The following is a 15808-nucleotide window of genomic DNA, read 5'->3' as shown; positions in this document are numbered from 1 at the left end:
GCATCAAATCATTTCATTCAATATCAACTACCTTGCTATCTATAATTTTCTGTATGCGCCGCTTATCAGTATCATAGTCAAACCAAAATGACCATGGCATGTAGTGCGTTTTAGACGGTGCCACGTTTCCCAAATTTGATACATAAAACAAGACCTAAGTTTGGGTGTCGTGTAGATGTGGCACCATGTCGCCACACCTTCCCATGCTAGGTCTGAAAATGAAAACAGCTTGACACTTGTTCTGCTCATCTAACCGTGAAGACGTAAAATGAACTGAAATATGAAGACTGAAAATCATTAAGTAAATTGCTTTGATGAAAAGGAAGGGTGAAGATAATCTAGTTTCTGATCACCTAAATAAATCATACTAACGCCCAAATCTAGCCCGGACTCACCGATGAAAATAAATGATACAATGCGAAAAAAAAAAAAAAAAACATACTGTCATGGGCTCCTCAAGTGTTGGCAGATTAACTTGGCCTTGTTCCGTACGGCCTCTTTCTTCTGGACAGCCCAGAGGGAAGGATAATTAGGATTTTATGACCGGACTAAAGAACCCCGAACTGTGGAATGCAATGATCTGTAGTCAGATTATAAGTCAGGAAGAAGTTTGGAAATGTAGCTAATGACTTCCATATTGTGTACAGTGCTTCTGGGTTCACTATAAATCTAATTATATACATAACACACTCATCCACATATATCTATATATATATATATATATATATATATATATATATATATATCATCTTATATATATATATATATTGTTCTTCTTGTAGTGTTGTTAGAATTCTCTAACGCTATATTTTATCAATGACAAACTTGTTAGGTTCGAATTTCTATATATGGCATCAGTGTTCAATTAAGGGTAAAGTACGATACAAAGAAAACAGCTCTCTCTCTCTCTCTCTCTCTCTCTCTCTCTCTCTCTCTCTCTCTTTACACGGTTTACTAAAATGGATAATTTGATTAAGAAAATGATGATACCGATAAATTTCATCATCTGTCTTTATAGATTTTCCTTTATCGATGTAATGTAACTGCCACGGTTGTCAAATACGAAATCTTAGGACCGGAAATTACTGGCAACCCATTCAGAATCATTACACATATATCTTACTTTATTGTCTTCACCTTGTTAGCCCTGTTTTCGTTTTCGTCATTCCCACTGTCGGATGAATTTTCAGCAATGTCTGTTGTGTAAGGATTTTGTACATAACTTTCATTTAGAAAATGGTACTTGTGCATTGTTTCATAAATGAAAGTTTGTGCGTTCTATATTTAACCTCTTGTTCTGTAACGTTCCAGTACATTTTTTGATATTCCAGTGAGAATAATGTCAATAAACTACAATTACGTACTTATCGTTTTTCATTTGCGCTAGAGCTGAAAAAGAAAAACAGAAAAAGAACTCACCACCGCTAAGTCGGCTTAGATAGGATTACAGCCCTTTTACCCCCTGTGTCGAAAGACCAAAATTCTTGACTATATGAAATGTTATATGTAAGAGTTCTGCAACATTTTCAGATTCCTTATTTAGCTTAGAGTTATAGGATGTCTTAAAATGTATGTTCAGATTTTGCATAAAATAAATAAAAATTTAATATAACGTAGATGTGATAGAATGTGAAAAAAGAGAGAGATTAACTCTGTCCGTTCCAAGACAGAATTGTTTCCGTAATATGTCAACACCTCAGATTAGAGGAACTCGAGATCTCAGTGTCGTTTTGGAAATCTGTCATCACATCTGATAAGGGACTCCTGTTTTGAAGAGTACGTGTCTTTGTTGAGCATACTACGTACATGACTGGTTTCCGACGCGTACTTCTTTGTCGATAACCACGTGAAGATTTCGCAATTTTTCTGAAAAGTTACGTCATATTAGAAGCTTCTAGAAAGATTGCACCATCTTTTGCATGCCCAAAATGTTTTGTGCAAAATCCACGGTTTTCAGCTTCCATGCGAAATGATAGCATTCATTACAGACTTTGAATTCCTGGAGTTTAGATCTCCCCTCTCTCTCTCTCTTACGCCATAATTGATATTAACGTAACATGAAGATTTATACTTAGACATTGGTCACTCGTAACTTTTAGATTTCAGATTTCTTAGAGTTATTTAGTATTATTTAGTGATTTTTGTGGAACCTAAACAAATATTGTACAAGTGTGTAACGGCACCTTATCTTTTTTGAAATATGGTGAATTGTGTGGTGAAATTGTGAAACAAGCTGCAGCAGAAAGACAATTGGTATCAAGGTAAAGTTTTGAAAGTTCATTAGTTGCAACTTTATTTCTTGTATTTTAAATTTATTTTTCACCAATAACTTGCATAAAGATATTTAGGTATGGCAATAACGTTGCTGATATGAAGAATGACGTTGTTTGTCCTAATACTGAAACGCTGGTCTTCCCTTGAGAATTTATTAAGGATTAATTACCCTGAATTTCCCTTTTTCACTTTTGTATGATAAATTACTTAGGTTTCTACTGATTGTGTATAGATTTTATCCACTATAACTTTCGAATTGCAAGAATTTGAGTTTGAAATTTATCCTCTACAACTTATGGATTTGACAAGAATTTGGCTTGAAATTTATCCTCTACAGCTTTCGGATTTGACAAGAATTTTGGCTTGAAATTTATCTCCCACAGTTTCCGGATTTGACAAGTATTTGGGTTTGAAATTTATACTTTATAACTTTCGGATTTAGCAAGAATTTGGGCTTAAACTTTCGAGTATCGAAGACTCGTGACTGGAACTATATCTATTGACCAGTGAATTTCTCCTCTGCCTCTTGTGTTCCTTATATGTGTTGATTATTTCTTCTGAATACCTAATACCTAACTACCTAACTAGATTGACTGATTAATTGGCAGTTTTCTTGTTTGTAATTGCCATTCAGTACCTAACTGGAAATATGTATATGTGATCTTTTCCTGTTCTTTAGTCTCTATCTCTTATTTCAAGTTGATAATGTCTGATTGTAACAAAGAAATGCTACGAAGCTGAATGTGGTGGACCGGTTTGTTCAATGGACCTGCCAAACTTGTCTAATATATTTCCTGGACAAACTTAAGAAAAATTCCCTGGATTCCCAAATCAATATCGAGTTTACATGGTCACTTTCATGTGGACACTGAAAGCCCTCATGTAATCTCCCATTCTTGAGACATTTTACCATAAAAAAATCGGTCGTCTGAAAGAAAATAAGTTCGTGACGATCGTTATGAACTTATTTTTTTTTCAGATAAATATTCCTTGTAGTGGTTAATAGAAAATTTGTACCGAAAAAAAAAATCAGTGAGAAAGAATGTCAGCGACAGACACTGTAGACACAAAAAAAATATGATATAAACGTTATTGGTTTCCAGTAATTTTTTTTTATATAATAAATGAATAACCAAAATGGAATGATTGACAACAGAAGTGTAGACGTTCATCAGAAGTTCATAACAATGTAATGCAATGGCCGAAATTGAGAGGGAAGGTTGTTAGTGTACAGCGACTTTCAAGAATGTCAAAGAACATCCTGAAAAAGCATTACTGGTTAAAATATTGCAAAATGCTAGTAAAAGAAATAGTTTGAAGTGCAAAATACGTCGGCGGTCCTCTTTCTTTATGTATATGAATGGAAGATGGCGCTTCGACTGTTAGAATTGATGGCGGAAGAATTATACTTGTTGATTCAAATTAATATTTAGTCGAAAATGTGTAAGTTGAGGGGAGTGATAAAATCATAGAATAAGTCAAGGACGGCAAACAGAAGAGAAACTGAGTGTGCATGGCAGCAAAACTTTATGATAAAAGCTGCTGGACTACAAGTGAGATTCTCTAGTATAGAGTTGACAAGGAGACCAATTGGTTAACACTGGTATATATATATATATATATATATATATATATATATATATATATATATATATATAATACATATACATACACTACATACATACATATATATATATATATGTATATATATAGTATTTATATATATATAGTATATATATATATATATATATATATATATATATATATATATATATATATATATATATATATATGTATGTATGAATAACTGAATCACGAAAGTTTGGAACGTGATAAATCCATAAATAAAAGTATAAGCCACGAGGGAAAATAAACAACGGAGTTTCCGCAAGATCTTTCAACTTTCAAACGTCCTTTAGTTAGCCCACGTTTTGAACGTTGAAAGAATCTTGCGGATACTCCATTGTTTATTTTCCCTCGTGGCTTATACCTTTATATATATATATATATATATATATATATATATATATATATATATATATATATATATATAAAATATGAAAGAATGTTTCATAGTTAATGGGTGAAACGAAAGGGTGCTCTTTTGCATAAATGTAGAAACAATACAAATAACATTAGAAACTATGTTAGCAAAAGAATACTTGCGACATCGAGAATGGCGCTCTGCTGCCTGAGGAAATATAAGAGATAATAGAAGGACTGAAAGGGGAAGAACAGTTGCATTTAGGCAAGATGTTTTATAAATAAAATCTTCTTTATAAAGATGAGCTATAAATTGTTTTTGTGGGATATGATTGAGATGTGTGGAAAACCTAGAAAGCCCTTATTGAGTACATGACATTATTTACAAAACTGAGGTGTATTAGTTGGTCTGGGTGTGTGGAGGTTTGAATGCGTAGTGTAGGTGTATGGAACGGGTCATAATGTGTAATTTTTCTGCACCTAGATCTTTTCCATGTTGCCCTAGGAGATGCCGATGGTCTGTAGTACTAATGTACCATTCACAAAAAAAAAGAAAAGACAGAAAAAGTGCTTAAAGGAGGTTTATGAACCCATCTAAGTAGGAAATGCGCACCTAAAGGATAGATGAGACTTTCTTGAAGTTAATGGTAAACACATGTATCAGAACTGAGGACTACTACCGTAATGGCAGGTTTCAAACTTCTGTGCTTTACAACAGGAGTCGATAATGATGGATGAGGGCTCGTTGGTGCGAGAAAATACCCCTTTTTCTGCTGCACATAATGGCAATCTTACTTTCTCTTTTGTGGAATACAAAAAAAATAAAAATGAAAATAGTATCCTTGCCACTCTGTGTGGCGTGAAAGACACCAAGTGGCCAGGAGCGCAGGGTTTGCAGTCCCATACCCTAGGCAGATATTACAATGAAGTTGGGGAATGAATGAAATAGTAATTATGAGGTTTTGAACGAGCGTGGTTGTAGTGCTGAATAGAGGAAATATATGTAAGATGATTTTTTATAAGAGAACCTTGTCTTACAAAACTAGATTTTACATTTTCCCCTAACATAGCTCCTGTCCTATTTATAGCAGGATTATCTTCCCTGTTCTGTAATCCTCTCCATATTTCATACGTTTCTTAGGCTATTATTATTGATTATTGTTATTATTACAAGTCAAACGACAACACTAGGATTAATTACTAGCGATTTTCCATGATTACCATTTTAACATATTCACCTTAATACACACACATAAAACACACACACACACATATAAATTATATATATATATATATATATATATATATATATATATACTATATACATATGTATACTATATATATATATATATATATATATATAAATATATATATATATATATATATATATATATATATATATATATATATATATATATATATATATATATATATATATATACACTTTAACAAGTGTCAACGTGCAGTCATTCAAGCAATATTTCCTCTCCATTCTGAAGTGTTAAACAGAATCAATCGGTGACTAAACATTGCCGACAACAACAACAAGCGAAAGCCAGAGATTCCTCAAGAAATAAGGAATGTGTAAAGTTGAGCTGGGTGGTTACCAAGCAGGCTATTGTCTGTGTGAATCGCGCTCATTTTAATATTCAATCTTTTGCTTATTATTTTAATATTGATAGCCCTGCCTGTAATATTTTGTTAATATTGTCGTCCATGACATTTAAGATTCAATAGTCTATGAAACACTAGACGATAAATGATGAATGCACTGCTATGTCATGTAACGAAGGAAAGAATATATCTTATATTAAAAATGCCATGTTTATTTTACTATACATATTTTAGTATTAAGTTTGCTGATGTACATAATTCATATATCATTATAATCCTTAAATCATTGGCTTGACGATGTTTAGTGATGAAATTAGGAGACACTGCTTTTCTTGAGGTAAAAGTGAGATATAATGAAAGTTATAACTTTTGAAAGACATGTTAATTAGGAGAGGTCGGAGCTGAGATGTATACTCAATGATTGATAGGAAGATACTGGTCAACTTAACGGGTCAGTACCCAGCCCTGTGACTGGCTCATCACTAGCCAATCGGGAGCATCGTAACTTACGGAGTTAGATACCAAATGCACATGGGGCAGGGCTCATTTACTTGCATAAATTTGTTTTCTTGCATACTGGTGCTTATAAGACTATTCTCTATTACAGGATAATGTTGGCAACAATCACATTAGCAATTTCTCTGCTAGTAGTCGGAACAAATACTTACGTGGCTCTTGCAGTTACACCCAAGGCTGTGTACTACCATTCAATTGGAACTATCAGCTCAAGCATCTCAAGCACTTTTGCTGCTCGTGATGGAGTTTCTAAAGTGAGGTGAGTTTTAGCCTTGAAGATATTTAAGCGCAATTTGGGCTCTGACCATTCTCTAGGAAAACACAGTGCCTCTGATTCTAGTCTTCTAAGCACTTTCTGTTTACTTAACAGGTGCTTAGTCATGAAGTTCATCCTTTTCATTCACTACAAAATAACACGGTGATTCATATTGAATTATAGTGAAATCCATCTTCTTGAATGAAAATATTTGTACTGAAAAATATCTATAAACTGTTCTCTAATTACATTCTATCTATTCAACAGGTGTTTTGCTATGTGCACAGAAATGAACTGCTTGATAGTGGGCTATGGAGTTCTGAATGATGGCACCCAGCACTGCCGCATTCTAAGCGGAGCGGCTGTTCCCACGAGCATTTATGTTCCTTTGCAGGTTGTATCCAGCTTTCTGACAATATATGTCCCAACCAACTCTACCCTGATCTTTGTCCAGAAGCCATATGCACTGCTCATAAAGCTCACAAATTCTGCTTATTGGTCGACAACAAGAGACACCTGCAGAAATATGGGGCTCGGGTTATACAGCCCAGCGTCCACTTCAGAAATACAGGGACTGGCCAGTACATACAATTCTTACTGGATAGGTAAGCATTGTAACAGATGAAGCTGTCCTTTTGTTGGTTTTTCGTTTAGGTTAGTTATATGCTCAACACAACACTTTTCATGGGTGTAACGTTCGTTCGCCGCCCACCTACACCCTAGCCTGCTACCCCCCTTACTTTTATACTGATTGGTGAACCCTTCACTGTTTACAATGGGTATAAAAACTAGATATATTGAAGCTACATAATTAATATAAAAGTGAATAAGAAAACTTTAAGTAAGCAAAGGGTGAAAAATATTAATTCAAAGCTGATCTATTTAATAGTTCATTCATGAGGAAATCATTTACACGTTTTTCTAGGATTAAAAGCAATCATTCAGATTGCTTCTCTTACTTTCATATCATTAACTTTAAGAGGACAAACAAGCATGTGCACATAAAAACACAAATGTCTGACATCATGATCCGTTGAATCAGAAATTTATACACACACACACACACACACATATATGTATGATATATAATATATATATATATATATATATATATATATATATATATTATATATATATATATATATACCAGGAATGATTTCTGATAGTTCATTTGGATATGACCAAATCATATCTAGCGCCTTTGTTAGAATACCCATATCAAAACATGTACGGATGAATGAATTTTCCATGGCAATACAGGCTTCATTGAATCTTTGCAGTGTAGTGTATAAACTGTGGCGAGGTCAGTTGGTGGGGCCATTAGGATAGGATTGAAGATAACATTAGAGACAGGCTGGACATATACATCATCTTCCATTTTTACGTGGGATAGTGCCTATGGTAGAACGTCTTTGTGTCCCACACCTTGTAGTTTGCCATAACGCAATATGTTATAAAGGATCTCAGTGGTAACATGCCTTCACATAGTCGTCTTCTCCATCTATTTGGAGATTGGCATTTATAAGAGGAGGTTCTGGAATGGGCTCTGGTCTCTTTGATGGCTTCCTGTATGGTGCAACTTTTGCAAGATTTCCACCTGTAAAATAGAGGCCTGCAATGATTAGATTAATTAAAAGGGATCATCAAAATCGATATTGTTTGCAAAAAAAAAAATACTTTTCCAACAATCTATAGGCTACTGTTGTGAGCAGTATAACTCCATATGTGTAAGTAATGTGATTACAAAGAAAACATGAAGAAAACTACAATGTATGTATCTAATATTCCGCATGTGCACTGAAGTAACTGGGATAATTTATAGTGCTTACCTGGAATCTGCCCAACATTCAGAGACCTGTCTTGAATTCGAGGAATGCACGGTGTTCGTTCATTGGTATCATGGGTGCCCACAAACAAGGGCAAGAAGGTGCACTTGTCCCTCTTGAAATTCTGGAAAAAAAAAATTATATATTACATTTATTACACTTAACTACATCACTTTGTTCTCCTTCCATATTGCAATATATTCTTTCAGTTTAATTAAATCAAAGGTATCATTATGTATTGTATAATATTTGTATACAGTATATAACTTCATTGTTCTTCCAGAAATATTTGAATTCAGCTGAACAGTATATGGAACTTTTAAAAAAAAGTCAATGTAAGATTGTATTTTTTCTTTGTTGCATCTTGCTGCACTTATATGATTGGCATCGCAGTTCCACTGCATATATGTATATATATATATATATATATATATATATATATATATATATATATATATATATATATATATATATATTTCTATATAAGCGAATACCACAGGAAAATGATAGGCAGAAATCCAAGCGCTTTCGTTTTTACTATGGCATTGTCAAGGAACGAATGAATTACAGTTGGAAAGAAAGTTATCAGGTAAGCAAAAAGATCAAGAATACCAGATGGTTAATTGTCAAAAGGGTACAAATCAAAGAGATAATCCGGGATTATCGGACATCACACAGTCATAAACTTAAACATAGAATTTATCCCTAACAGAAACTACAACGTATCCATATAGTCCAAAACATGTAAAAACTGAATATATTAATTTGTTTGCTTATATTTATCTTCAACCTTTTTTATTATGAAGGCATCGAGTTTAAATAAACCAAGACTTAAATTTAGAACATTTCCATATTTGACTTGATGAAACAAGATTCAATGATATTCCTTTTAACTGTGTCTATACATAGAATTAAGGCTCGGATGCTGGATTATTGCTACGGCAATTTAAGGAAGAGCTGCAACCGTCTTGAAAGGAAGCTTCAGTTCAAGCTGAAGAATCTTATTGCTGAAAGCGACTGGACAAGGCATGCCAACATGGACTTCATGATTAATTTGTCAGACAAACCAGTGGATAGTGCTACGACAGCGGCTTTGGGATATGGATTAAGCTTTTGTGTGTCTGACGCTAACCTGGACTATGTCGACATTTAAAAATCATTTTGTTATTTGGAAAAGTTTAATCATAATCTATGCCCTGAGGATATCAATATTTGTTAGGGTATTGTGTATGGTGCTATTAGCAAGCCTAATGTACCTGCAAGATTTCTCCATGCTTATAAGAAAATTAAAAAAGATGAAACAGTGCAAGTAACAAATGCAAATAAGTCTAATGTAGCGGTAATAATGAATAAAAGTGACTATGTAAGTAAAATAATGGCATTGCTAAATGATACTGATACTTACACGAAACTGAGGTCTGATCCTACACAGACAGTGAACTCCCATTTTAATAAATGAATTAAATCCATTCTAAAGGGCTTGGACCATTTAATTAAACAGTTGACACCGCAATGCGCCTCCCTGCCTTACATGTATGGTTTAGTCAAGACACACAAAATCAATAACCCTATCAGACCAATCATTAGGTCAGTGGGCTCAGTTATGTATAATTTATCTAAATGGCTTGTAAAAATTCTTACACATTTGGTTAGTTTTGATGTTGTCTCTTTATTTACAAAAGTGCCTATAGATGATTTACTTGAATTTTTGGAGGCTGAATTAAAACTGTAGCAAACCTCATCAGTCTCATAAGGTTATGTATCAAAGATAGTAAATTTTGTTTTAATGGGGAATTTTTTGTACAAAAGTTTGGCATGGCTATGGTTAATTCCTTATCTCCTGCCCTAAGCAACAATATTTACATGGAATTGTTTTAAACAAAACTTTTACCAAGAATTTTGCCCCAAAAAGTTATATGGTTTAGGTATGTGGATGATATTTTCTGCATTTGGCCAGTTCACGAAATCTCCAGGAACTCCTTAATTATCTCAATAATGTAGTCCCTTCTATAAAATTTGCTGTAGAGGAAGAAAGAAATTGTAATTTGAATTTTCTTGGTGTAACTGTCCACAGAAATGATAGAAATTTCATCTTTTCAGTCTCGGAAATCAACTAACATTGCCTCTTTTGATCGTTACTACTCCAATCACCATCAAAATGTTAACTTCGCTGTTTTTTTTCTGGGATGTTCCTAAGGGCTTTACGTGTCTGTAGCACGCAGTTTATTGACGCTGAGATTAAAACTATTTATGATATTGCCTTAAAACTTAAATACCCATGGACCTTTGTAGATGTGGCATGGAAAAGAGATAGAAAAACATTTTATTTAACTGATGACAAACTTGAATTTCGTAAGCATAACATTCTAAAGTTACCCTATAATGAAAGGTTTTTAGAAATTCCTGGAATTTTAAAGCTTTTTAACATAAATGTTGTTTACAGTTATATTAATGTCAAGAGTTTAGTAATAAAACATTCTCCTAAAGATCCTCCAGGCTGCATATATGAAATTCCTTGCAGAAAATGTCATAACGTCATTATGGACAAATCATTAAATCTCTTTCACAACGCCTCAAACAGCACCAATATTCTGTGAGAACTGGGCAAATATCGAATGCATTATTCGTAAATATGAGAGATTAGATCATCCTATTTATTAACTGGGGTCAAGCAAGAGCCTTTAATCCCATGTAATGACACAGTTAAAAGGAATATCATTGAATCTTGTTTCATTAAGTCAAATAATGGAAATCTTCTAAATTTAATTCTTGGTTTATTTAAACTTGATCTCTTCATAATTAAAAAATTGTATATAGATATAAGCAACAAAATAAATATATTCAGCTTTTACAGGTTTTGGACTATATTGATACGTTGTAGTTTGTGTTAGGGTTAAATCTATATTTAAGTTTGTGACCGTGTGATATCCGATAATCCTGGATTATCTCTGATTTTTACCCATTTGACAATTAACCATCTGTTATTCTTGATCTTTTTGTTTACCTGATAATTTCTTTCCAAATGTATTTCATTCATTCCTTGACAATGTCTTAGGAAAGACGAAAGCGCTTGGATTTTTGCCTATCATTTTCCTGTGGTATTCGCTTATTTCATGAAGTCACATGCATCTACTGTGATTTATTAAGCATATATATATATATATATATATATATATATATATATATAATATCTTATATATATATAATATATATCATATATATATATATATCATACACTATACTATATATTATATCACATATATACACACAGACACACACACACATATGTAAATATATATAATATATATATATATAATATATATATATATATATATATATTACTATACTATATATATATATACACACACACCACATATATATATATATATATATATATATAAATATACTTATACATAGATATATATATATATATATATATATATATATATATATATATATATATATACATATATATCCATACATATATATATATATATATATATATATATATATATATATATATATATATATACACATATACATATGCATATACATATACATATACATATATATATATATATATATATATATATATATATATATATATATATATATACATATATATCCATACATATATATATATATATATATATATATATATATATATATACACATATACATATGCATATACTATACATATACATATACATATATATATATATATATATATATATATATATATATATATATATATATATGTATATATATATATAAATAAAGATATGTATATATACATATATATATACATATATATATATATATATATATATATATATATATATATATATATATATATATATATATATATATATATATACTATATATATATATACCTGGCTGTGTAGTTTGAGTTTTACTCACTTGTACTGCATCTGCTATTAAAAAACAACGAATCTCAGGATATAAAACACAATGCGCGAGCGATGTAACGTTCAACCAGTTTTCTGCTACAATATTCATGATGTAGGTAAATGGCTAGACCCAAATGCTATGATTTATATATATTGTTCGATAATGTCATGACATTAGAAACAATGCTGAGATACTTCAAATTGTTATTCTGTGCAACATCTGCAGCTCTTGAGAATAAGTCTTTGTTTGTAAACCATCCAATAGCTTTATACAGCAGAGGATCAATGAAATCCTTTAGTGACTCTGCAGTCATATTGTCAGAAGAAAAACATTCCAAAATTGCGAAGTGTCTTTTAAACCTCTGGGTCCTACGTCATCAATTCCATTGAGACCCTCCTTCTTTAGGCAATCAATATAGACTTCTACTTCTAAGAAGCACGATGGGCATGAGGCTTCCCATCCATTTCGTCCCTCCCAGCCGCTTTATTCCTTCTTACAGGAGGGAAAATTAGGACCATAGGCAACTCTCAATGGATTGGCAATCCCCATTCTCCACTGTCACAAGAAGGGGTTGGCTTCTTGTGCTTTGGCCAAGTGACAGCAACTGGGGGCTAAACGGGTATGGGTGGTCTTGTGTCTGTGCTACGGGACAGTTTCAGATTACCATGCAAGAGCTGTTGTCCTCTTATCTTGGGTAATCCTATTCTGTTTCCATCTTATCTTCCTTTTTTCCCATGGGAACAAATGCCAAATTTTTAGAAGCAATTTGCATTTATCCTAGGCAGAAAAACAAAATCCTTGAAATGTATGTCCCACCTCTACCACCTAGCTTAATCCTTCATGTAAAATATCAAGTGGAAATTTACATGCTGTGCAATTTGCTGCGAACCCCGCAAATTCACTAGCCCATCATATTACCAACTTTGTAATTATGTTCATTCAATCGTTCAGCTGCAAATAAATAATATTTTCCGCATAAAAGACTTTGGCTTATATACACAGGAAAAGTACAAATTATATGGAATTTTTTTATATATTTACATAGTCCACATAAGCCATCTGACAGATTCTGCGTTGTTTGAATTAGAAAATGTTTTTGTGACTTTAAGTTGCATGAAAAATAATCTTTACGGTCTTTTAAAAATCTGTAAAAGTAAAGTTCGCTTTTCTAAAGTAATATTTAAAAATTAGTTTCTTTTTTTCATATACTATTATTTGCAAGATTTACCTATCATTTTTTTATATTTGTCTGAAGTAAAGATACGTATATATTTATGAATATATGTAGAATTATATGAGTTTTCCTACAGAAATACAAGAATGAAGATGTTTATTTTAAAAATGACATGTTTAGTTTATATTTAGATATTAGGGAAATTGTATAACTTTTCTTCGTGAAATCGTAAAATTAAGTAACGTTTCCTACTGGAAGAGGCAAATCAAAGTTGTTTTTCTTTAACAAACAGGCACAATTGATATGTTTTCTGTAAAAAAAACATGAACATTAAATAGACTTCCTTTATAAATATGGAAAATACTCTTGATTTTCCTTTATATAATTACAAAATTAGGCAATTTCTTAGGGAAATGAAAATGAGGTTTCTTCTGATTCTGAAATATGGGACGCCGCTATTGCCCATTAAAAATGTTCTAGTTGGGTTGAGTTGTGCATCCATTATTTCGATAGCTTACATATTAGATTCATTTTATTTCCAGGGACAAGTGACGTTGCCGTGGAGGGCACCTACAGGTCTGAGGATGGCTCCACTATCCCTGTTCCTGGACCCCTCTGGTGCTCTGGCGAGCCAAACAACGGTAATTCAGTCGAAGACTGCATACATACAATTCCCTCTAATTGCCTTAATGATGCGCCTTGCTCTATGAATAAGCTCGGATTCTGTATTGTGGGAAAATGAAGTTGAGCAAACACGTAGCATCACCAAACAACCTTGATAACGACCCTCTCGAGTTTGCCAAAGAAAATACCGACGTTGGTTTCTAACCCGGTAGTTTTATTGTTTTTGAGAAGTACCATAAAAAAAATTTCAGACAACCACGGTGAAAAATCGCAAAAAGTTGTCATTCAAAGGAAATACAAGATGTATGACGTCAATATACATGATCCACTAGTTGTATTTTATTTTAGTATGGTATTGGGATAAATGATGAAGTTCCAGTAGGACACAAAGAAACGTAAGCTATTTGAACTGTTGATTACAACATACAAATGTTTATTGTACTTTGTAATCAAGGAGTCATAATTGGAAATGTCAAACAAGATTTATATTTTTTCGTTCTACTGTAACCAAATTACCTGTCGCAATGCTGCTGTCCCCGTAGAGGGGTAATGCTGTCAGTGCACTATAGGAATTACTAAAGGTTGTTTCAGGGTCCCTTTCACCCCTACCTACACTAAATTATTTAACCTTTTACTTTACTTCCCTTCCCGCTTTCTTCTTTCATCCTTGTTGTCCATCAACTAACTCCAGTTCCCTCTTTTCACTGGCTTTAGCGCTGAATGGCTGAAAGTGCCCAAGTGCGTGGATATACTATAGCCAAATTTTCATAAATTAGCACCAACGCTGCTGAACGATGTAATCAGTGACTCAGTCAACGTGATCAAACACGGGTTTTTGAAAAGTGCCTTTGCGTGCCTTCTACGTCCGTATCATACTCAGAAGAACAAGGTTTCACAATGAGGTTGTCTTAGTTTCATTGAATTTATATGGGCTAAGTTTGCCATTCTTTTCCATTGGTTTCGTTACATTACTCACATTCTCTTTCGGCCCATGTGAAAGATCTGTAGATTTATGTTTCAATAGTTCAATGTTGAATAGTATGGAATTAAACTACACAGCAATTCTGAGAAAAGACAGAATCCTTCTCATTAGGAATTACTGATAATTAGATTATTATCAGGAAATTGATATGAAAAACACATAATTAATATCACATCACTCATTCATCCACAAAGATATTTTATGCATATCTTAAACAAACACGCACACGCACACACACTATATATATATATACATACATATATATATATATATATATATATATATATATATATACATATATATATATATATATATATATATATATATATATATATATATATATATGTGTGTATATATATATATATATATATATATATATATATATATATATTGTGACGAAGTGCCAAGTATCTGGTTACTACACTTAACAATCAGATATTAGTTACCCCACAACAGCCAGACACCTGAACCTTCATCACAGATAAAATACGACTGAATACTCTAAAGGCAACAGTGATCCCTTATGAAATTTGTTAATCATGCAAGAAATCATATTAAGTTCATTAAAACAGCAGTGTGAGGAATTCCTCTCACGAGGATTTTATTCTCTAATGTTTTGTGTATTCACTTGTTTCCGTGCTATTTGT

The 15808-nt window shown here is 32.5% G+C and overlaps 1 protein-coding gene across 1 annotated transcript in view; it reads left to right on the top strand.

The window, feature by feature from the left end:
- Window positions 1-15391, top strand: part of LOC135217125 (uncharacterized) — a 24182-nt gene extending 8791 nt beyond the window's left edge. Inside the window, exons 2-4 of the mRNA XM_064252832.1 lie at window positions 6479-6646; window positions 6911-7248; window positions 14098-15391. Coding sequence (XP_064108902.1) covers window positions 6483-6646; window positions 6911-7248; window positions 14098-14297 — 702 coding nt within the window. The 5' untranslated portion in view covers window positions 6479-6482 and the 3' untranslated portion in view covers window positions 14298-15391. The remainder of the gene's footprint in view (window positions 1-6478; window positions 6647-6910; window positions 7249-14097) is intronic.
- The last annotated feature ends 417 nt before the right edge of the window (window positions 15392-15808 follow it).

Source organism: Macrobrachium nipponense, chromosome 7, assembly GCF_015104395.2.
Source record: "Macrobrachium nipponense isolate FS-2020 chromosome 7, ASM1510439v2, whole genome shotgun sequence".
Lineage (NCBI taxonomy): Eukaryota > Metazoa > Arthropoda > Malacostraca > Decapoda > Palaemonidae > Macrobrachium > Macrobrachium nipponense.
Note: the sequence above shows the minus strand (reverse complement) of the source record. Positions and strands in the feature narration are given on the sequence as shown.